Source organism: Camelus bactrianus, chromosome 13 (assembly GCF_048773025.1).
Source record: "Camelus bactrianus isolate YW-2024 breed Bactrian camel chromosome 13, ASM4877302v1, whole genome shotgun sequence".
Taxonomy (NCBI): domain Eukaryota; kingdom Metazoa; phylum Chordata; class Mammalia; order Artiodactyla; family Camelidae; genus Camelus; species Camelus bactrianus.
Window position 1 is genome coordinate 51,130,229 of NC_133551.1, and position 22,432 is coordinate 51,152,660.

General features: G+C 38.9%; 1 protein-coding gene and 1 pseudogene across 4 annotated transcripts in view; one reads left to right on the plus strand and one right to left on the minus strand.

Moving 5' to 3' along the window:
- Positions 1-19,292, plus strand: part of TRIT1 (tRNA isopentenyltransferase 1) — a 37,252-nt gene extending 17,960 nt beyond the window's left edge. For 2 of the 4 annotated variants that reach the window (XM_010959816.3, XM_074376743.1), the window contains exons 2-11: positions 2,152-2,292; positions 6,249-6,347; positions 7,070-7,215; positions 10,288-10,430; positions 12,137-12,248; positions 12,629-12,741; positions 12,990-13,067; positions 15,608-15,717; positions 16,032-16,149; positions 18,436-19,292. In XM_010959816.3, the coding sequence (XP_010958118.1) occupies positions 2,152-2,292; positions 6,249-6,347; positions 7,070-7,215; positions 10,288-10,430; positions 12,137-12,248; positions 12,629-12,741; positions 12,990-13,067; positions 15,608-15,717; positions 16,032-16,149; positions 18,436-18,602 (1,227 nt within the window). In that variant the 3' untranslated portion in view covers positions 18,603-19,292. The remainder of the gene's footprint in view (positions 1-2,151; positions 2,293-6,248; positions 6,348-7,069; positions 7,216-10,287; positions 10,431-12,136; positions 12,249-12,628; positions 12,742-12,989; positions 13,068-15,607; positions 15,718-16,031; positions 16,150-18,435) is intronic. The other 2 variants (XM_045520278.2, XM_045520279.2) reach the window with 2 other exon arrangements.
- Positions 8,839-8,993, minus strand: LOC123618275 (large ribosomal subunit protein eL39-like; annotated as a pseudogene).
- Positions 19,293-22,432: the final 3,140 nt, after the last annotated feature.

The following is a 22,432-nucleotide window of genomic DNA, read 5'->3' on the forward strand; positions in this document are numbered from 1 at the left end:
GATTGAACCCAGGACCTTGTGCAGCAAAGCATGAGCTCTACCACTTGAGATATATATATATATACACCCTCCCCCCCAGGCTCCCTGTGATTTAATAAGATTCCATCAGTATTCAGGTGTAAGAATGCAGTTCTGTTGTCAGGCACATATAAATGAGTTAAAAGCAGAAGTGGTTCTTTCCCCTTGGCTTGATTTATACTTTTTCTGTGTGCTGTTTTACCAATTAACAATTTTCTTTTGGCTTAAAGATAGCTTATATCCTTGTTGGGTAAATAACCTCTGTAGCACAGAGGCTTCAGAGTGATAAAAAACACTAAAATTATTTCCCATTCCCCTTGTGTTGTTGTGATAGTATTGATGGTAGTAATATAGGTAGTAATATAATGTCCCTTATACAGTATTTATAGTATGCCACAAAAAACCTAAGTGCTTTACATGTATTAACTCATTTAATCTATACAGCAACCTTATGAGATAGATATTATTATTATCTTCATTTTACTGATGAGGTGTTAAGGCACAGAAAAGTTAGTAACTGACTACTCCAAGTACAAATAACTAGTAAGTGGCAGGGTTAGGAATTGATCTGGGGCAGCCTGGCGCCAGGGACCTTCCTCCCAACCATTATACTGTCCTATACTTATTTGACACCCATATAAGTAAAGGGAAATGTGAGATAAAAAATGCTTTTAACATCTTTGTGGGCTCTATGGAACTTATTATTTGTTCATTCAGTGCTGCCTGTAGAATCAGTGATTACAGAGAAAACATTTAATCTCAAAGCATTCATCCCTATTTTCAAACTAGTGTTTTCAGATCTGTTCTCCATCTGAGACCTTGCATTTAGAAAAAGTACACTTGAACTTTTTAGTTGAATTGGCAGATCAAGAGCTTACAGACAGGACATTGCCTTTGAGTATTTAGGCTGTATGTGCTGACCCCCTGAAACAGTAATTTGGTATAATGTTTCCACTAGAGTTCAGCGGTATTAGGGGTTCTGACTTCAAAGTGTGTATGTGTGTGTTGTATACACATATATATTTGTAGATAGGCCGCTTCTCCACAAATGGAGCCAATCTTATACAAATTCTAAAAACCTGTCAGAGCCATTTAAATCCAAGAAATATCTAAACATTTGGAGTAGAACTATGAGCGATGCAAAAATGTTACCTTTCTGGATATTTGTGATAAGAAGAATAAATAAAGCAATCTGCCCATTTTTTAAATACTTGAAGTTTAGGCCAAAGAACCTCCAGTTAATCTTGCAGAATTAATTCTTGTTAGGTACTGATTTACATACACTTTTTATCTTTAAGTCTGAGTTGATAGCAACTGTTAACTAAGAAATCCAATGTTCTATTTTCTTTCTTTTTTTTTTAACTGAAGTATAGTCAGTTACAATGTGTCAATTTCTGGTGCACAGCACAATGTCCTAGTCATGCATATACATACATATGTTTGTTTTCATATTCTTTTTTATTAAAAGTTATTACAAGATATTGAATATAGTTCCCTGTGCTATACAGAAGAAACTTGTTTTTTAAATCTATTTTTATATATAGTGGCTAACATTTGTAAATCTCAAACTCTCAAATTTATCCCTTCACACCCCCTTTCCACAGGGACCAATAGATTGTTTACTGTGCCTTCGAGTTTATTTCTGTTTTGTAGATGAGTTCATAGCATCCTCTTTTTTCTTTTTCTTTTCTTTCTTTTTTTTAAGATTCCACATATGAGTGATATCATGGTATTTTTCTCTTTCTGGCTTACTTCACTTAGAATGACAGTCTCTAGGTCCATCCATGTTGCTGCAAATGGCATTATTTTATTCTTTTTAATGGCTGAATAATAATCCATCTTATAAACATACCACAACTTCTTTATCCAGTCATCTGTTGATGGACATTTAGGTTGCTTCCATGTCTTGGCTATTGTATATAGTGCTGCTATGAACAGCCAGTGCTCTATTTTCTTCTTCCTTTGCTTTGGATTGTGTGGCTCTGGCTGTGCTCTGGTTCTAACACATTTACTCTGGTGCTTTGGTTCAGTCAAGTGTTTGGCTGTAGGGAGGAACAGATTACCATTTCTACCCATCAAGTGTGCATTGTATAGGGGTGGATGACTTTCTCATGCTAGTTTTCTTTCCCCTAGGTTTATGAAGGCCTAGACATCATCACCAACAAGGTTTCTGCCCAAGAGCAGAAAATGTGCCAGCACCACATGATCAGCTTTGTGGATCCTCTTGTGACAAATTATACAGTGGTGGACTTCAGGAACAAGGCAACTGCTCTGATATCCTTGAGAAAGACAGCAGCTAGGCTTGGTGGCTGCAAAGCAGCCCAAGCCAAAAAAGTTTTCTTTCTGGTGACAATTTCTTCTAAGTAGATGCATCCACAAGAACTCATCAGAACTATATAATTGACAGATAGTGCTGTTGCTACTCAAAGTCTTGACCTCAGACTGCAGCATCAGCATCCCTTGGGAGCTTGTAGGAATGCTAAATTTAGGCCTCATTCTAGATCTACTGAATCAGAATCTGCATTTAACAAGAGTCCTGGGTGATTCATATGCATATTAAAATTGAGAAGCGCTGTTTTAGTGGAGAGAACACTGATTTAGGAACCAGAAAATCTGTGCCCTAGTCTTAGAATTGCCTCTTTTGATCATATGAATTTTATTATTTACCTCACTGAGTTTTAGTTTCCCACCTTTAATTGGGGATAAGAAATTAATTTATAAATATATGGGAGTTATAGTTAGACTTTCAGAGGGGTTAGAAAAAAATAGTTCTGGGTTAACCCAAGAAAATTTTGAAAAAAATAATCTGTGGGGGTCTGCCCTCATACTTTAATATCTGGGCTGCTACATATTAAAACATACCAGAAACTTATAATAATTATAATAGCATGGAACTTATACTAGACAAATTTGTGGCACACAATAGAAAATTCAGATACAAATTCAAATGGATATAAATATTTAGCTTATGATCAAGGTGGCATTTCAAAATAATGGAGAAATAATGCAATAGTTAATAATTACTCCTGAGGCAGTTAATTATTTTGGAAAAAAATCAGGTTCTTATTATATATGACATATATTTCAGAGTTAAATGTATATATTTTGGGAGTGGGGAGGGTGTAACTCAAATGGTAGAGCACATGCTTAGCATGCACAAGGTCCTAGGTTCAATCCCCAGTATTTCCACTGAAAAAGTAAGTAAATAAGTAAATCTTCCCCCCTGCAAAAATAAAATAAATAAATAAATATATATATATTAATGAGACTTTAACACAAGTGGGATAACATAATTGAGTAGTTATGTGATTTTAGAGTAGGGAAGGACTTTGTAGATACGGTCTTTTTTTAAGGATTTTTTTAATTCAATTTTTTTAATTGGATTAAAATACACAGAAAGTTTACCATCTTAACCATTTTTAAGCATACAATTTAGTGGTATTACATACATTCACACTATTGTGCAGTCATTAGCACCACCTTTGCCCATAATAGTCTTTTTTTTTTTTTTTAAAGGAAAGTAACTGGATTTAGATTTGTAAGAATTAAGAATTTGTATTGACAAGAAAGTATTTCAGCTAGAACTCCTAGGACTCTGCCCTGGAAAGACCTTGCCACAAGTACACCAGGAGATAGGTGGTAGATCTCATTTATAACAGCAGCATTGCTCTTAACAGCAAAAATACATAAACACCCAATTCCTACTTACAGAAGAATGTTTAGGGGGAGGGCATAGCTCAAGTGGTAGAGCACTGCTTAGCATGCATGAGGTCCTGGGTTCAATCCCCAGTACCTCCATTATAAAAAGAATTAAACAAGTAAACCTAATTACCACCCCCCAAAAAAAGAATGTATAAAATGTGCTTTGTTTATATATGTTAAGTACTTTTCAGCAGTGAAAATGAATAAATTGTAGCTATATGCATCAATCAATGTGGAAGAATCTCAGAAACAACATAAAATGCTGGAAATTATAGAAAGATACATACATATTTATTATAAAAGTTAAGAAGCAAGTAAAACCAATATATTGTTTAGGGTTATATATAAATCAGTAATAATGTAAAGAAAAGCAAAGGAATGATGAAAAACAAAATACCCAAAACAATTCAGGACAGCGGTTCTCTCAGGGAGAGGAGAATTAAGGGCTGGGATAGGAATTAATACACAGGAAGCTTCAAAGGAATTGATAATATTTCCTTTCTCACATTGGGTTCATGAGTGTTTATTTTATTAATAGGCTCCATAATTTGTATATATTACATATATTCTTTTGTATGTATTGAATATTTTATAATTAAAAATAGAAGGAAACAGCACTAGAAACAAAATTAAAAACTAGACTCTAACCCCAGGGGAAAGATACTTGTAACATCGGAAAGGCAAATGGTTTATACTTAATATATGAAGAACTCTTTTGAATCAATACAAAACATGCTTAAAGAGCATGAGTAGTAATTCACAAGGGAAGAAATGTAAATGATAATAAATATGAAAAAGTGTTTATCCTTGCTGTTAATCAGGGCCATGCAAATCAAAATAATGAGATAATTTTTTTTGCCTATCAAATGGGCAGAGATTAAAATGCAGATAATAATTATTGCCCTACCTGCTTTACAGGGTGGTTCTACCAGATGAAATAATGTATATGAAAGCCCTTTGCAAATTAAAACATATCACCCAAATGTACATTGTTGCCATAAGACAGTTTGGTTGTTTAGAAAGAACTGATGGAAAATGGAAATCTAATTAAAATTTTCAAAGGGCAACAACAACAGGTGATGACTTAATCAGATCACTTATAGGATTGGAGATTTGTGAATTTCAATAAGAACCTAGAATCAGAATTTCAAAACTCAAAGTACCTTTAGTACTCGATCAACGTGCTTGATTTGACAGGTGAAAGTACTAGATACTGAGGCCCAGAGAGAAGGGTTTTGCCTAGAGTCACAGTTGTTTCATGGCTTGGGCAAACAATTTAAACCTTTTCCCACCAAATATCTCCTATCCCATCTCCCCCCCTCTTTTCCATCTCTCCCCTTCTGTTATCTTAACCATTCCCTTTCCCTTTTGATTCCCTTTCTTAGTCATATATTTGAAGTTTTATTACAATTACTGTGTAATTGTTTGATCCTTATACTTAGCATGTTGATCACCCACTGTGGATCAGATGCTCCTGAAGAACACAACTGTCGCCCAGATTTGGATGATGTGAAGATCAGTGTGTTCAAGGGAGGAAATAATAAATTTGTTTTTCTTTTTAAAAAACAAATAGACAAATTTCTTCTTTATGATCCTCGATTGATAACATCTTTCTCACTACCCTACCCCAGCCTCTTACAGAGGGCTTCTGATAGAAAAGAGGTCATCTGTTTGTGCTCACAGACTGGCAGCAAGGGGAAGAAGTGTGTAAACGGTCTTTATCAGTTATCCTCAGAAGCAAAGCTCTTAAAACAGATATCTATTCAGCAGAGATTCTAAAGAGAAGAATTGAAAGTAGCAGGGATATAAAAACAATAGTGACTAAAGTAAGTTGAGTGCTTACTCAGTTGAGAAAGATATTTCAGGTGTTGTCTTAGGGGTTTCATTTGCATTGTCACATGTAATGCTCATAAGACCTCATGAGGATTTTACAGGTGAGAAAACTGAAGCTCAGACAGGTTGAGTAACTTGCCCAAGTGTTGGAGCTTGTAATTGAAACCTACCTTCACAGGCTGTGCTTCTCAGTTTATCTGGTAGAGTCTCAAGTGGCTGCAGTGTGCACTTCTACCACAGAATGGTGGACTGACTGAGTCTACCAACCACGGCTTAGAGAAGCCAGCTTGTAATTTGCCTTGGAAGGCAAAGTTGCACAATGAACACCTTGGTGGCTTCCTGAGCAGCTGACACTTGGTTCTGTGAGAGTCCTTAGGCTTGTGCTTGTTAAGCTGATTTGGAATACTAAGCAAGCTTAGAATTTTAGCATCAAGGCCTAGGAAGTTCTAGAACTGGAAGGAAATACCATCATGTATCTGTCTCTGGTTTATGCAAGTCCCTCCAGAAACAATAGGAAATGATTCTTGAGAACTCATGAGAAACAGTGAAGACTAATATCAATTCATCTTGGTTTCTGCCCTTTCTCCTCTGCTGTCTAAACAAATGAATGTGGTTTCTTACTTATACCCTACTTCCAAGTGAGTCAAGGTTTTCTTCTTGATGTTAAATATTGTGATGTCTTTCTTAATTTTCACATTGAAGATATATTTGCCCGAGATAAAATTCCTATTGTTGTGGGAGGAACCAATTATTACATTGAGTCTCTGCTCTGGAAAGTTCTCATCAGTGCAAAGGTATGTTTAGTTCACTTGTAATTCACTGAGGAAGTGGATTCTTCCTTTCTTGCCAGCTGATTTTAGTGGGAGAAAGGTTGACTCTTGCCTATTTCTTATAGTCAGCAACTGTAGTAATTTTCCTACTTAATATTCTGAAGCAAGTACCACCTCCATATGTGATATGTGCTCCTCCAGGCTAGCCTAAAGGCTGGGACTGTGTGTGGGAAAAGCGCTCCTCTGTGAATTAATTATCATCCCCATGTAAGTGAACAGTACATTAGTCTGATTCAGCATTTCCTGGCTGTAGCAATCTGCATATCAGGGAGATGTGTGATACTAACCTTTCTTACAGAGATGCTATTGCATAGGGTGGGACTTTGCAAACTATAATGTGCTGGTAATTCTGGTCCACTCTTTGGTCACACTTGTTGAGAAGACTAGACTAGATATGTTAATGTAGGTGTGTTAGCCATGGTACCTATTTGTACTTCTGACAAGGAAACAGGGTACCTGAGAACCATCATAGGCAGTAAGTCCTATTCCTCTATGCTGTGGCCTCACAGCACTACCATGGTGTATTGGAATTTTCTGTTTATGATCTGTCTCTCCCTGTATGGCAAGACCTTCTCATTCATCTCGATTCTGTATTCCTAACACGTAGCAAAGTGCTTGGCACATTCATTGCCTCAGTATTTGTGGAATTGTTGGATTAAATTTACCTCTAAACCTTCATTTAATAGCCCCAGGGGATGGGCACTGCGAAAGTGATTGACCGGAAAGTAGAGCTTGAAAAGGAGGATGGTCATGCACTACACAAACGCCTAAGCCAGGTGGACCCAGAAATGGCTGCCAAGCTGCACCCACATGACAAGCGCAAAGTGGCCAGGTGAGAAGGCTGGGGCCCACTGACCCCAGGCCCCTTTACAGTTAGAGGGCAGTCACTTCTTCACTATGCCCAGGAGAAGGTTTGATAAAAGCGGTTAGTGGAGATTGATGTGTTCTAGTTAGGAAGCTCCTCAGTCCAGCTCCCTTAGTAAATAGTTGCACCTTACTTTGTTGTTACATTTAAAATGCGTAATACAATACAGTTTTTCCCTAGGGCCTATGTAATTTTGCTTCATTTTCTGTTTGATCTTTGCTTGTATAACATTTTTATATACACTTTTTCTGGCATGCAGTTAGTTGGCATTGTGATTTAGGTTTCATAATTGATTGTGCAATGCTGAGTTCTGCCCCAGCAGCTTGGCCAGTGGGAGGCAGATTTTATAAACTGTCTCATAGATCATCTCACCTTTACACATGGAGACTTTCTTGAAAGGAAGAGAGAGATGACCTGATGAGTTCATGAACCATGTTTTCTTAGGTTGTTTTATTAAAAAAAATTTTTTTTCTTGTGCTTTTTTTTCACTTTTGTGTGTGGGTGTTTTTTGTTTTTGTTTTTGTTTTTTGTTTTTTGTTTTTTACTTTTTCTCTTAGGTTGTTTTAAAATTGCAGCCTCATTGCAAGTATTAGGTATACTTTTCTTTCTTTTCCTCCATAAATAGGCATCTTCATTGGCCCCATATTCTTTTCACTTCTGACTGCATCTATCTTCATTTTATCAGTCATTTTATGTATTTTTTCTTTTCCAGTTTTATTGAGGTATAATTGACATACACCACTGTGTAAGTTTAAGGTGTACAGCATAATGATTTTCCTTACATACATCCTTAAATTATTACCACAATAAGTTCAGTGTACTTTTATAGATACAAAATAAAAGAAAAAGAAAAAAAATTGTTTTCCTTGTGATGAGAACTCTCAGACCTCACTCTTAACTTTCATATATAACATACAGGAGTGTTCATGATATTTATCATGTTGTACATGACATACCTAGTACTTGTTTATCTTACAACTGGAAGTTTGTACTTTTGACTACCTTCATTCAGTTCTCCCTTCCCCCATCCCTAGCCTCTGGTAGCCCACACATCTGATCTCTTTTTCTGTGAGTTTGTTTGTTTGTTTGTTTTTGAAGTGTAATTGGCCTGCAACACTGTCTTGATTCCTAGTGCACAACGTAGTGATTTGATATTTCTATACATTACAAAACAGTCACCACTTAGGTGTACTTTTCTTTAGTGTTGGGAGTGATACCATATCTGGCAGAGTAGAAGATCTAATGAAGGACAGGGGTTATGAAGTATTCCACTCAAATGAATGTTCTAGGTCAGTGTTTCTTAATCCTTTTTTATTATCCACCCCCCATACCTTTTTAGAAATTTGTTTCCTAATTGTGCTTCCCTCCCTCCCCCATGAAGTTTTTTTTTCCCCGTCGGAATGTCTCACATATTTATTACTGAGCCAAAGCACTAGTGCAGAAACACTGATACGGAGAGAAAAATCATCATTTTCGCAGTTAAACACATCCAGCTGTTCAGATAGTAGTAATGTTTTCAGAGTGATATGGTAAGATGCAAGTGCTCTTGACACAGCATAAATATGTGTGCCACCTCATATGGGCGACTCCTTATAGACCCAGCTTGGTTCTTCTCCAATGCCTTCTCTTGGAGTTGTACTGATTTTATTACCAGTTTTTGTTCACATCTGTTGGGGAATGGGACGATTCTGCTTTTGTTTCTTGGCCAGGAATCACTTGATCTTGAAAATCTTATGAGAAGACATGGTGAGGAGTAAATTCAACAACACATAGGATGGCAGAGAAGAGAAGCGAGGCCCTCGTGAAATATTAATACTGAGGAATGGGATTTTGGAGGGTATGATTGCTTCTTGGAGGGCCACATATCATTGTAATAGCTAAGGTTTTTTTACCCCCTTGAAGGCCATATTTTGTTGAAAATTCATATTCTAGATTAAAAGTGAAGTTTATACCTTCCAGTATCTCAATATTTTATTTTAAACATTTTAATAGAAATCTTCCAAAATTTTTTGAAAACTCAGGGACACTATGATGAACATTCATTTTTATATTTATGGTATAATTCTAGAGCTTTGTCATTATTATCCACTTTTTTTTTTTTTAAATCAGATCATTTCTCCTCATTTTGCTACTTTTTAACTAGTGAGTTGAGAATTGTGTTTTAGTAAGAGCAGTATGTTCTAAGCAAGAGCTCTAGAGTATCTTAAAGAAGATTGGAGGACTTTTTTTCATCTTTCTTTTGGTTTGAGGCTGTATTATAACCTCCAGATAAGTAAGATACCTATTACTACATTTTTCCCTTACAGGTCCTCTTTGAGTGACCAGTGATATGGAAAGACAAGGGTCTCTAACTCTTGTGTTAGGGTTTCAGGAAGTAGTTGGATCAGGAAGGGAAAGATCACTTTCAAGCTGATAAGCTGCAATCATCCAGAGTGGTTGAGTATAGACTTAGGAGTTAAATTACCTAGTGCTGCATAACATAATAGATACCGACAGAGTAGATGGTGGCTTAAGAATAAGTATGTTTCTTCAGTGATCTTTGTGCTAGCGGAGTACTGAATTAGTCAGAGCATTCTTCATTAATTTTAGATGTATTTAAAAAGGAAGTTGATGAGCTGGATGTACAACATACTTCTGTACTGTGGGAAAGGCATTCCAGCAAGACTAGACTTGTTGGCTTATAACAAAGTGTCCCAGACAAGCTTTTTACTGCTTACCTAAAAGTGAACGTGTCCTATTTGTGTTGAAGAAACCTGTTGTTTCTGAACCTGTGTAACTAATTCCAGAAAATTTTATGTATGTTTTGAAAAATAGTTTTATTTCTTACTTTACCTAAAGTTTTCCTTAGGACCCTTTTCTGAGTCCTAAGAAACTTTAGGATTGCAGTAACCCTAGACCTTCATGTGTTCAGGGGCTTACCCAGTGAAAATGACAATGAGGCATTCTACAATAAATAGCTTCTCTCCTGTTTCACTTAAGAATTAATATTTCCTAATAGTTTTTATGGGTGTGCCCACCTTCCCTTTTCAAATGACTTAGGAGCTTGCAGGTGTTTGAAGAAACAGGAATCTCTCACAGTGAATTTCTTCATCGTCAACATGCAGAGGAAGGTGGTGGTCCCCTTGGAGGCCCTCTGAAGTTCCCTAACCCATGCATCCTCTGGCTTCATGCTGAACAGACAGGTAAAAGCCCTCTGATGTCCTAGAGTCCATCTGAGATAGAGCTTGTAGTCATACATTACTGTATATAAAATGCTTAGAACCATGAGTGGCTCATAATAAGCACTAAACAATTTTATTATCATTGCTATTATTTGTTGACTTAGGCATAGTGCCATTCTCCTAGGTATCTGTCTGGAAAGTGGGGAAGGGTAGCCCTGGCATTAGTATAAGATACCAAGGATGAGATAAGATGGGATGGGAAAGAGACTGCCATCCATGGAAGATCCAAAGAGAAAGAGAAGGGAAGGCTCTTGTGGAAGGAGGTCTGACTCCCTGGATTGGCTAAAGCCTGGATCACTGATTATTCTAGAAGCAGTAGACCTGAGAAGTGGGAATGATAGCTAACTAGCCTGATAGGTTTTTTTGGTTTATTTTCTGCTAATGCCCTGTGATAGTAGTAACTTTTTTATCCAACAAACATCGTAAACATTCAATGAAGTGTTAAGTATTCTACATAGTACTTGGATTTCAGAGATGAATATGACACTGTACCTGCCCTTAAGGAGCTCCCAGTCCACCGGGGCAACAAATAATGAGGTAGATACTACGTTGTGATAAATGCTGGGCTAGAAATTGCAGTTGGGCCAAAGAGAAGGGATGATGTGCATTCCCTGGAGGGAGTCAGGACCAGTTTGTAAAGGTGACTTATGAGATAGGTCTAGAAAGATAAGATTATTATGGAAACAGGCAGTATAATTTAGTTATTGAGAGCATGTCTCTGAACCAAACTATCTGGATTCAAATTCCTGCTGCATCATCTCTGGCTGTGTGAATTTTAAAGCAAGTTGGTTTACCTTTCTGTGTCCCAATTTTCTCTTCTATAAAATGGAGATGATAATAATAATAATACATAATTTTAGTTTCATTGAGGATTAGGTGAGTTAATAATACATACAAAGTGCTCAGAATGTGCCTGACACATAGTCCTAAATGCAAACTTTTTAGGAAGATAAGAAAAAAGGTTACTATCATTGTAGACCGAGAAGTAGCAATGGCGGAGATATAGAATTACATAATTGAAATGGTGGAAATTTGTTAAATTAATCTCGGTTTTAAGTTTATAGAAAAAGATAATGTTAAATTTAATAATGAAAATTTTATAAATAAAAATGTGTATTACAATTCAGCATTAAATAGTGGTATCTGATTCATAATATGGCTGTGTTTGACCACCACATCAGAATGATTATTCCCACTCTTTGCTCCTTTGCCTGGCTCAGTAGTTCAGATTATACCCAGGATGGTTTTGGTTTAAAGTTTCTCCTTCCTATTTAATGTGTCATCTGAGAGTTCCTAAATATGAAATAAAGTTGGAGTAACAAATATAATGGAAAAAAGTAAGGGTAAATCAGGGGGTTTACTGCCTCTACAATAAACGATGGATATACATTCCATACAAGAATAAAATATTTGTTCTTCCTAATAGCTGTAATTGTGTGCTTTCTCTTTATATAAGGAGAAGACTTGCTTCATTCTGGTGGTTTTTATTGAAATTGAAGAGTTTTAAGTGTGACTAAATATAATATGAGTTTTACTATATAGTCTTTGAACTCGGAACCCTTTCTTCTGTTTGAACAAATTCTCTTCTTTGTGGCAGCCTGTGCATGCATCATGTATAGTACACACCTACGGCAGGCTTGCTGGTTGATGGGTTAATTTGATTCAAGTTCTAGATAAGCGCCTGGATAAAAGGGTGGATAACATGCTTGCTGCTGGGCTCTTGGATGAACTAAGAGATTTTCATAGACGCTATAATGAGAAGAAAGTTGCAGAAAATAGGTGAGGATTTGGCTGTTACTTTCACCTACTCTCTACCCCTTGCTTATGGTCAAGACCATAAACATAGTACTGGCTTTGTATCTATTTGTTCATCAGCCTTTGTCCTTGGCATTGGCAAGGCTTATTGGAAGGAGGTTTGGTGTACTTGTTACAGTTGCAATTTTCTAATCTGTCAGACATTCCCAGGAGTCAATTTCCAAGGAAAGTAACCTGGGAGCTGGTTGGGGGTTGGGGTGGAGGAAGGATTTCAGCGAGGTAGTAACTGCTAAGGATCTCAGTTTCCTCATCTGTGAGATGAAATGGCTCAGCTAGAGCATTTCCAAGGCCCCTGCTAGCTCTCAGATGCAATGGCTCATCTGCTGATGCTCTCCTGTTCCCAGCCAGGACTATCAACATGGTATCTTCCAGTCAATTGGCTTCAAGGAATTTCACGAGTACCTGATCACTGAGGGAAAATGCACACCAGAGACTAGTAACCAGCTCCTAAAGAAAGGTGTGAATTCTCCATCTAACCTAGCCTTGAACATCCTTGGGTGACAGAGTATCCTGTTGGTGTGGTCTGAGAAAGAGCTGAGGATAGAAGAGTCCCAGATGGCCTTCAGCTCAGAATTGAGATTTTCATCTATGGAGTGTCCACCAGTGTGCTCCTGTGGCTAGTTTTCTCTAATGTTGGGCTGGGTGGGCTTGCCAATGGCAGAGTGAAAAACACATAGAGGTTCTTACAGCTACCTTGTCTTTCAGGTATTGAGGCTCTGAAACAAGTGACTAAGAGATATGCCCGGAAACAAAACCGATGGGTTAAAAATCGTTTCTTGAGCAGTAAGTCTCATGTTTTTCCTCATCCCTGGGTCTATTTTCAATAGAACGTAAATGTCTTCAGTTCACCCAGAAAGTGAACTTTAATTTCTGGACCTGTTTTAAGGTTTGGGACCTCACCTGGCAATGAGGGGGAGGGTCTTGTGCATAAATGATTGCCTTGAACACATGGATTTTGGCTGCAAATAGCCAGAGCAAAATAGCAACATCTTAGCAGAATTGGTCCTCAGGGTTGATTTTTAGCTTCAAACTTTGTACCTGAAGAACAATCAAATTTCTATCGGGAGGCTTTCTTAATTAAAATGGTTCTTGCACCAGATGAGGAGTATAAAAAGACAAAACCTTCACCAGTTCTCTCAGCATTACTTTTGTGTGGTGCTTCAGGCTGCTGCAACTCTAACTTCAACTGTTGAACAGCACTTTTAAGGAAAAGGGAAGGAAATTCTCGTTCACTGGACCTGTACCACATCCTTGGCACTAAATTTGGTGCCGTATATATATTACTGAGCCTTCAGGGTGGGTGATAGTTGTTTTTTGTTTGTTTTCTTTTTTCCTTCAGCTAAGGAAATGGAGGCTTAGAGAAGTTAAATAACTTGCCAAAAATCCCCTAGCTAATAAGCAGTAGAGTACTGAATGCAGGCCTGACTCCGAAGTTCACACTCAACTTTACACGGCACTCGTTTCTTTTAGCTATAACTTCAGCCAGACAGCATTAGTATTTGGGCCTCCAGTAAGAAATTGTGTGGTTATGAGCTAAAAGGAGATTAATTTAAAGGAGATTAAGCAAAATGAAACCTCAGTTTTATCTGTGGGCATGTCTTTAACATGCTCTTGAATCATCCCCTATTTACCTTTTGCCGTTAGACTCCTGCTTCCAGTTACAGATGAGGACATCTGAGGTCTCCCCGGCCCCTCAGTGCCTCTGAACAGAAACACCTTGATCCATGTTGTCGACCACTGGATCTGTCTCCCGGTTCTCACTCTCTGCCAGTGCTCTCTAGTATGGTTCTGGTTCCAAGGGGCTCTTCACACTTTCTTCTTACCTTGCTTTCTCTATATGTCCTTTAGATAGAAGTCTTTGTGTCAGCTGAAATTGAAGTTTACTACCACAGATTTCTAGTGCAGCTTCTTTTCTCCCCAGGGCTAACAATTAGTCTGTAACAAAAGACGGGATTTTTTTGTGATGATTTGGAACTTTCTCTTGTGGTAAGGCCACAATAACTCCCCCATCTTTGAGTCAGAAAGGCTTGATGGCACAGTGCATCATATGCCTGTTCCTCATTCATGTGTATGCCAGCACAGTCCTAGTGCTAGAGTGAAAGGCACAGCTGCCCTGTAAATCAGGGGCCGTGTGTGATTGGCCAGGGCTGGTCTGCGGGGATATGGTTCTGGCAAGAAGCCAGAGGGACTTCCCCACCCCAGCTTGGCCTTGGACCCAAGCCAGAAATAGCAGCTGGGAGCCGAGAACTTGTTGAAAGGTGCTTAGACAGGGCACAGAAGCCCAACAAAGGACTTAGAGGGGAAAGGAAAATATAGAGTGGCCTGGAAACAGGTGCAGAGCTTAGCCAAGGCCAGGTGTGCTGTGGATGCTGCCTGCACCCTCCCAGTCTCACCTTTCCGTGTAGTGGCAGGTGCAGCCCAGTCCAGTTTATGAAGAATCTTATTTGTGGTTGGCACAGTCAAAAGGCCAGCACCTGCCAGCCGTTGGCATTCTGAGGACTTTGATGTTTTTGTCCACGCTCGATACTCTTTGCCTTTAGGCAACTGACTTAACCTAGATGTGGAAGGCAGTTTAGTGCGTGCATAGACTGGGGAAACTACCAGAAGAGACTAAACATGGTTGGCCCAGCTGGATGAAATGCCTGTAGCTATACTTTTGGCTACCTCCAGTCTTACCTCCATTCTGAAATATTTGCCAGAGACTGTTTCTTGAATACACCTCTAGATCTGTTTTCTAGAAGAAGGGCTAAACTAGTTCAATTCTAAGACTTTTGTTACAATTTTCAGATTCAGCAGCTCACTGGCTGATACTCTGCTGTTGCCAGCCCATGATTATCAGTAGCATATCAGTGAGTTTTGTGAATGCCTTCTGCTGAAGGGATATATACAAACCTGAGACTTGTGTCTGTCCCTAAAGAAAGTGTGAACTCTTGCCACAGAATGACATCACTGTAAGATGATATGGAACTTAGAGCAGGCACTCATTTCAAGCTGTTAATTTCCTCCTATGATGTGCTGTCTTTATATTGTAGCCCACACAGTGGTTCTAGAGCCGTTACTCTGTATTGGTTTCCTGACTGATCTGGAAGATCCTACACCTAAGACTCTAGATACAGCTAGACTTGTTGGCTGTAGACCAGTCTGGGTCTTCCTTAAATTACATGTAGCTGTTTTGTGCATGTTTCTGGTTAGAATGAATGGCATGGTCGGAGTGTTTATTTCTTTGGCCCCATATGTTTGCCTTGAGGATTTTGGAGTCCTGGGAGCAGAATAGATTGGGTCTTGGAGGCTGACCTCTCACAACTTTCCTTTGTCATCATTAGGACCTGGTCCCGGTGTCCCCCCAGTATATGGCTTAGAAGTATCTGATACCTCAAAGTGGGAGGAGTCTGTTCTTGAACCTGCTCTTGAAATCGTGCAAAGTTTCATCCAGGTAATTATTAATCATGGTACTGTCTATTGTCTGGTTTTCAGAGAGCTTTCCTTAGCTGACATCTTTTTTGCTGTGTCGAGGAACCAAGCCTTTTTTCCATGGAATAGAGCAGAAGGGCTGGCTGCTTTTAGATCCCTGGAGGCTGTGTTTATACTTTCACATTTGGAAAGGTTGTTGTTAAAATCTGTTCATAGCCCACCTGCTCTCTGGGTTGAGAAAAGGGAATCTTGGGAAAATCTCACTGCTCATCAGAGAATGATATCCAGATCTCTTTGAATCAAATGCTTCTTCCCATCCGTGCCTCGTTCTTTTAGGGCCAGAAGCCTGCAGCCGCTCCAGTAAAGATGCCAAGCAATGAAACTGAGAATAAGAGAAGTTATCACATGTGTGACCTCTGTGATCGAATCATCATTGGGGACCGTGAATGGGCAGGTAGAGTCTGGGGTAGGGCACAGAAAAATCTGTAAGGGTGGGTCACACTGACTTTGTGAAATTTAAGGTCTTTGGTATGCTGGAGTCTGCCTGTTTGAAAAAGATGGCCAGATTCCTCCTCTAAGAGCCTGTATTCAAATTTCATGGAGGCCTTCCCAAACAGGAGAGTTATCTTTGTATTCAGAATTTGAGAGGAAGATCATATGCTCTCTAGCTGCTGCTAAAGTAGATATTTTATACTGAGAGGTCTGCAGTTAACTTTCCAGAGCTCCTCTGACTTTCATGATTCTGCCTTAGAGGAGTTTCTTGGCCTCTCATGTTTAGACCTCATTGGGGGTGAAGTAGGCTGGTAAGGGAAGCCAGGCAGCTCACCCAAGAGACCAAAGAAGCAGAAACAGCGCGGAGGGAACAGGAAGTGGAGTTATTCCTCCTGAGTACATTCTTCAGAAGTGGTGTCTTTTCACTAATTTTTAAGGTAATACATTGAAATGGTGTTGGTTGCTAAAACTGTGATGAAAAGTGTTGAGAGAAACTGTGTGAAAGCAAGACTGTCAGACACACCTAAGGAAGGTGGTCAGAGGGTACCATCTCCTTCATAAGGCATTCTGGACCAACCCAGGATTGGCATTGCACCAGGGTTCTTGTTTCTGGTTTCAGAGTTTGGATCTGTCTTTGCCGCAGGGTCACATTGCGCTCCCCTGTCGGATTTCTTCAGTCATCCAGTCAAACCCCAAAAGGGCCTTAGCCTCTAGGCTTTGAATTTACATTGTATTTAGAAGCTTGTTTAAGGCTCACTCCTTTTAGGCACAAGTAGGGCTTGTATTTTACCCAGCGGCTGGAACCCTTCTGTTTAGAGCCCTGCTTTGCGTGGGATTCTCATAGAAGTAGATTTTTCTCTCTATACCAGCCAATAGAATGATTAGTTCTATTAACTGTTAACTCTGGCAAAATGAACTCCATTGTCAGAGACTGGAGACGGCTGTGATTGCCCAAGCAGCAGAAGAAGCCTCGATTATCGTTGGTTTATAATGATGAAAGGGGAAGAGAGAGTGTCTGATTGTTTTTTCTAAAGGAAACTTAGTGGTTCGATTTGTCGAATGTTCTTCAGGGATAGCCTCAGAGAAGCAACATTTGTGAGCCTTTGTGAGCTTAGCTTGTGTAAGCCCTTCTATAGTGCCATCTGTCAAGTCCTTACCCCTATCTCCTGCTGCCGTGGAGAGCCAGTCCAGAAGGCTTTTTTTTTTTTTTTTTTTTTTTTTTTGGCCTTAGGCTCTAGCTGGAAAACAAAGCAGACTTTTTCTCTCAAGGAAACTTTTCTTTGACTTCTAAACTCTTTCTTGCCTATTTTTGCTTCTAAATCCCTAAAAATGATGTTTTAAATATGTATAAAAGAGAATTAATTTCATTGTCTAGCTCTTTAGGTGTTTGCAAATGAAACCTCTTTAGATTTTCCTTGAAAAAGAACAGGGTAGTAAAAAGGAGCTTGTATTAATTAGTCAGAAGCTGGGAACTATCTTTGGGATGAGAGGTCAGAAACTGGTATCAGCCAACAGTAGCTTTTCAACTTTACTACTTCTGTGGAACCTCAAAAGGAACCATCAGAGAAGTATACTTACTGTTTTCTCTCTAGAGCATTATGTGCTGGAGAATGTAAGCCTTGTGGGCTAGTCATTCAGATAGCTTATCTGACCGAGGCATAGGGATGTCAGACCAGGAGGGGCAACCTGTGTGAGCAGGTAAGAAGTGAGAAGGATAGCTCTGAGTACTGTAGGCCTGAACATCTGTCCTGCAATACAGACAAGAATTTGGATTTGTAACTTCTGAGTCATATGAGTTGAAATATATCTGACAGGCAGCCCCATATAGGGAAATTAAGTCTAGAGCCCTGTTCTGGAAAACTGGGTCTCTTTTTGACCTATAGGTAAGTTGAAGAGCTTACCTCCTGTATGACCTTGGACAAAATGTAAGACCTTTGTGAACATCAGTCTCATCCGGTATAAAATGAGCTGAATACTACTCTCCTGCAAGATTGTTGTGAGGATTAGTGATATAAGGCGCTTAGCAAGTGTACTTGATACATGGTAGCTGACTCTAGTTTGCTAGCTAGCTGGCCATATGAGTTAGTCTTCTCTTAAAATGCTGAGCAGCTATACCAATACATGTGTTGATCCTGTTATTATTAAAGAAAGGGATTGTATAGTTAATTTTGTATGATTAGGATAAATCATCTAATTAATCTAGGATTAATTCTAGAAAATACTTTTGTTTTGTTTTGTTTTGTCTTAGCACATGTGAAATCCAAATCCCACTTGCACCAGCTGAAGAAAAGAAGATTGGACTCAGATGCCATCACCACCATTGAAAGTCAGAGTATTTCCCCAGACCGTGATGAAGAGCTTGAAGAAAAGGGATCTCTAGGGCAGAATGATGAAGAGCTGAAATCCAGCATTTAAGGGACTTGTCCAGTGGCCTTTGCAAAGGTGATAGGGATCCAGTCCTTTCATTCAGTGATGTGGCTTTAAAGTCTCATGCTCTGTCATGGAAACAGCAGGTCTTGTTAGCTCCTTGTGTAGCTGATGTGTCTGGTCTGGTAATGATGAGTTTGGAAGGGATTTTTTTTTCCTTTTAACTTTAAAGGTTCTATTTTTAAAAGAGGCACAGATTGTACTTTTTACACTTGATCTTTTGGTGATGAGTACCAGGATTCACTGTATCCCTTAAAAAAGAAGTTTTATGTCCCTGACTCTGGCTGGAAATATTCTAATTCCAGACACTGTTATGGATGACTGAGTTATTGTGAACCACGATTCAGGAGTTCTGGATTTGAATGAATGGCAGGAAAGGAGCAGCCCCAGTGAGATAATCAAGTGAAACCAAACCAGTTTTTGGAATTCCATCGAGGAGAGACTCAGACTGAGGTGGTTGTAACATGGGACTTGAAAACTGAAGACTGACATTTGTTGAGCTCCTCCTGGGTGATAATCGCTGCTTTTTATTGAGTTAGAAATCTATATTTTTACTGAAAGTTAAATAAAGAGAAAATTTGCAGGAGCCCCTCTAGTCCTGAAAAAATGTTTATGTTCATGTCTAGCTTATGTACAGTATGCTTTGTTTTCAACATGAGAGCTTCTTCTCAAAGTTAACATTTAATATGCTGTCGATTTATTTTTTTAGCAAATGTTTATTCCTGAAAGACATCTGGAGAGAGTCTTTTATTGGAGATTTGTTATTTCTAGTTGAAGCTCTCTTACTGGAGTGACCTGAGCTACCAACAATGTGAGTATATGTATATAATGAATGTAACGTAAAATTAAACATTATTTAGGTAGGAGAATATCAAAGGCCATAAGAGCTGTGTAGAATTTCACTTTGGAAGGAAAAGGTGAGGGATCATGAAAGAAGGAGCATTTCTGCTGGACCTTAAAAAGCAATTCTTGGTGAGTGTATTGTTAGCTATGCATACAAGGAGAGGGTAGAGTAAAAGAACTACCAGGCTTGATTGACCCACCGTTTGGTTTTCTTCTAATATTTAAAAAAAAGTTTTTTCACTAGATTTTTTTTTACGTAGTTCAAAAATCAAAATGATATCAAAAGACAGACATTCATTGAGAAATCTTATTCCTACCTCCATCCCCTTCTTCTCCCATAGAAAATCACTTACAGTTCTCTTGAGGTTTTTTTTTAAGTAAATACAAAGAAATATAAATACATATTCTTATTTTTTCCCCTTACCTAAAAGATAGCAAATAGCACATACCATCTTCTTCTGTCACCTTACCTGTTGGCATTACCTGGGTATGCATGAGTTTCTCCTGCCTCCTCTGGCAGGTCTGCTTCTGTTCTTTACCACCCACCTGAAGGTCCCCTAGTTGATCCTAGGCCATAAGTGGGGTTCACTCATCTTCGTGTACTGAATTTCATTCAGATGTCGGGAGTTAAGCCAAAACCAGCCTCTGAGGAATTCTCAAGCTATGACCAGTCCTTTCATTCAGCTAGCAGATATTTTAGAACTTACTGTGTGCCAGGTTCTGTGCTAGACTCTGGGAATTCAGTGATCAATAAAGTCCACATTGATCAAATGATTACAGAATTACAGCTGGAATAAGGGCTGCAAAGAAAGGACACTTTACTGTAAGTGGAAGTAATCTGTGGCCCTGCCCTACCTTCGTATGGGAGCGGGGCGGGGAGAGAGAAAGAGAGAGAGAGAGAGAGAGAGGGAGAGAGAGAGTGTGTGTGTGTGTGTGTGTGTGTGTGTGTGTGTGTGTGTGTGTGTGTGTGTGTGTGTGTGTGTGTTGGGAGGCATGTGTCAAGGTACGTGGTGTGGCACAGCAGGATGCTGGGGTCAGAGTCTGGGGCCAAGACTGCACATAGTACCATGTGATCTGGAAAGATGGCGTTCTCAACTTCAGTGTCTTCTCCTCTCCCTCCATTCCTAGTCTATGGGATATCCTGGGCACCCTTGAGTTTTATTGAGCCTTACCTATGTTAACTGATCTGAATCTCAAGGATAAATGTGTTCTCTGGTCAAAGAAGAAAATGTCATTGTACCCACCTCATCTTATTCCTTGCAGTTAAACATGGTGTAATTTTCTGAGTTTACTAACTACTTCTGGAGCTAATGGGGTGGGAAGCTGCATCTTCTCATCAGAAGTGGAGATGAGTACTTATTGTGAGCCAAGCAGGACCATGCAGTTTATGTGTGTTAGCTTCTCACACAGCCCTGGGAGAGAGCTGCTGTTTCTGTATGTGTTAACCAGTCTGGAAATGGGCTCAGTCAAGGCATCCAGCTAGTAATTGGCAAAGCTGAAATTGAGGTGAGGCCACAGAATTCAGAGTTAAAGCTGCTGAGCACTGTGTTAAACTGGCTGTTTGTTTGTTTGTTTGTTTGTTTTAACACCTTTATTGTGGTATAATTCCTGTGCAGTAAACTACACATATTTCAGTTGTACAATTTGATTAATTTTGATAGATGTAAACAACCACCACAATCAAGATAGCTAACATTTCCATCACTCCCCAGGAGGTGCAAATTTTGAATTCCCAGTTTGTCCCTTCCCACCCCTTTTACCCCCTGGTAACTGTAAGTTTGTTCTCTATGTCTGTGAGTCTGTTTCTGTTTTGTAGATAAATTGATTTGTATCCTTTTTTTTAGATGCCACATATAAGTGATACCATATGATATTTTTTCTTTCTCTTTCTGATTTACTTCATTTAGAACGACAATCTCCAGGTCCAACCATGTTGCTGCAGTGCATTATTTTATTCTTTTTATGGCTGAATAGTATTCCGTTGCACATATATATACCACATCTTTATCCTGTCATCTGTCAATGGACATTTGGGTTGTTTCCAGGTCTTGGCTATTGTAAATAGTGCTGCTGTAAACATTGGGGTGCATGTGTCTTTTTTTTTTTTTTAACATTTTTTATTGATTTATAATCATTTTACAATGTGTCAAATTCTAGTGTTCAGCACAATTTTTCAGTCATACATGGACATATACACACTCATTATCACATTTTTTTCCTCTGTAATTCCCTGTGCTATACAGTATACTCTTGTTTATCTATTCTACAATTTTGAAATCCCAGTCTATCCCTTCCCACCCTCCACCCCCCTGCATGCATGTGTCTTTTTGAATTATATTTTCCTCCAGATATATGCCCAGGAGTGGGATTGCTGGATCATATGGTAAGTTTATTTTTAGTTTTTTAAGGGACCTCCATACTGTCCTCCATAGTGGCTGCACCATTTTACATTCCCACTAATAGTATTGGAGGGTTCCTTTTCCTCCACACTCTAGCATTTATCATTTGTGGACTTTTTAATGATGGCTGTTCTAACTCCTGTGAGGTGATACCTCATTGTAGTTTTGATTTGCATTTTTCTGACACTTAGTGATGTTGAGCATTTATTCATGTTAAGCTGGCAGGTTTTAAGCAGGAATGTTAGTCTCTGAGGTGCTCTTTATTCAAGTTGCTAAACAAATTTTAAAGCTTAAAAAAGGTTTCAGTGAAGAAGCAGGAAAAACTAGTTTCAATAATCCTTCCTTAAAAAGTCTTTAATCCATCCATCTGAAATACCTGGAGCAGCAGCTTCTCATTGAGCTCATTGCTATCTCTGTGGCAGTTGGAAATCAGGGGTTTCTTGAAAGAAAAAATCAAAATGCCCAATATTTATGAAGCATTTACTTACTAAGTTTAAGGCATTGTGGCTGTGCCCACTTCCCCTATTCTTAGAAGCTGTAGATTCAGCAAGATAAAATTCTCTTACCAGCAGCAGA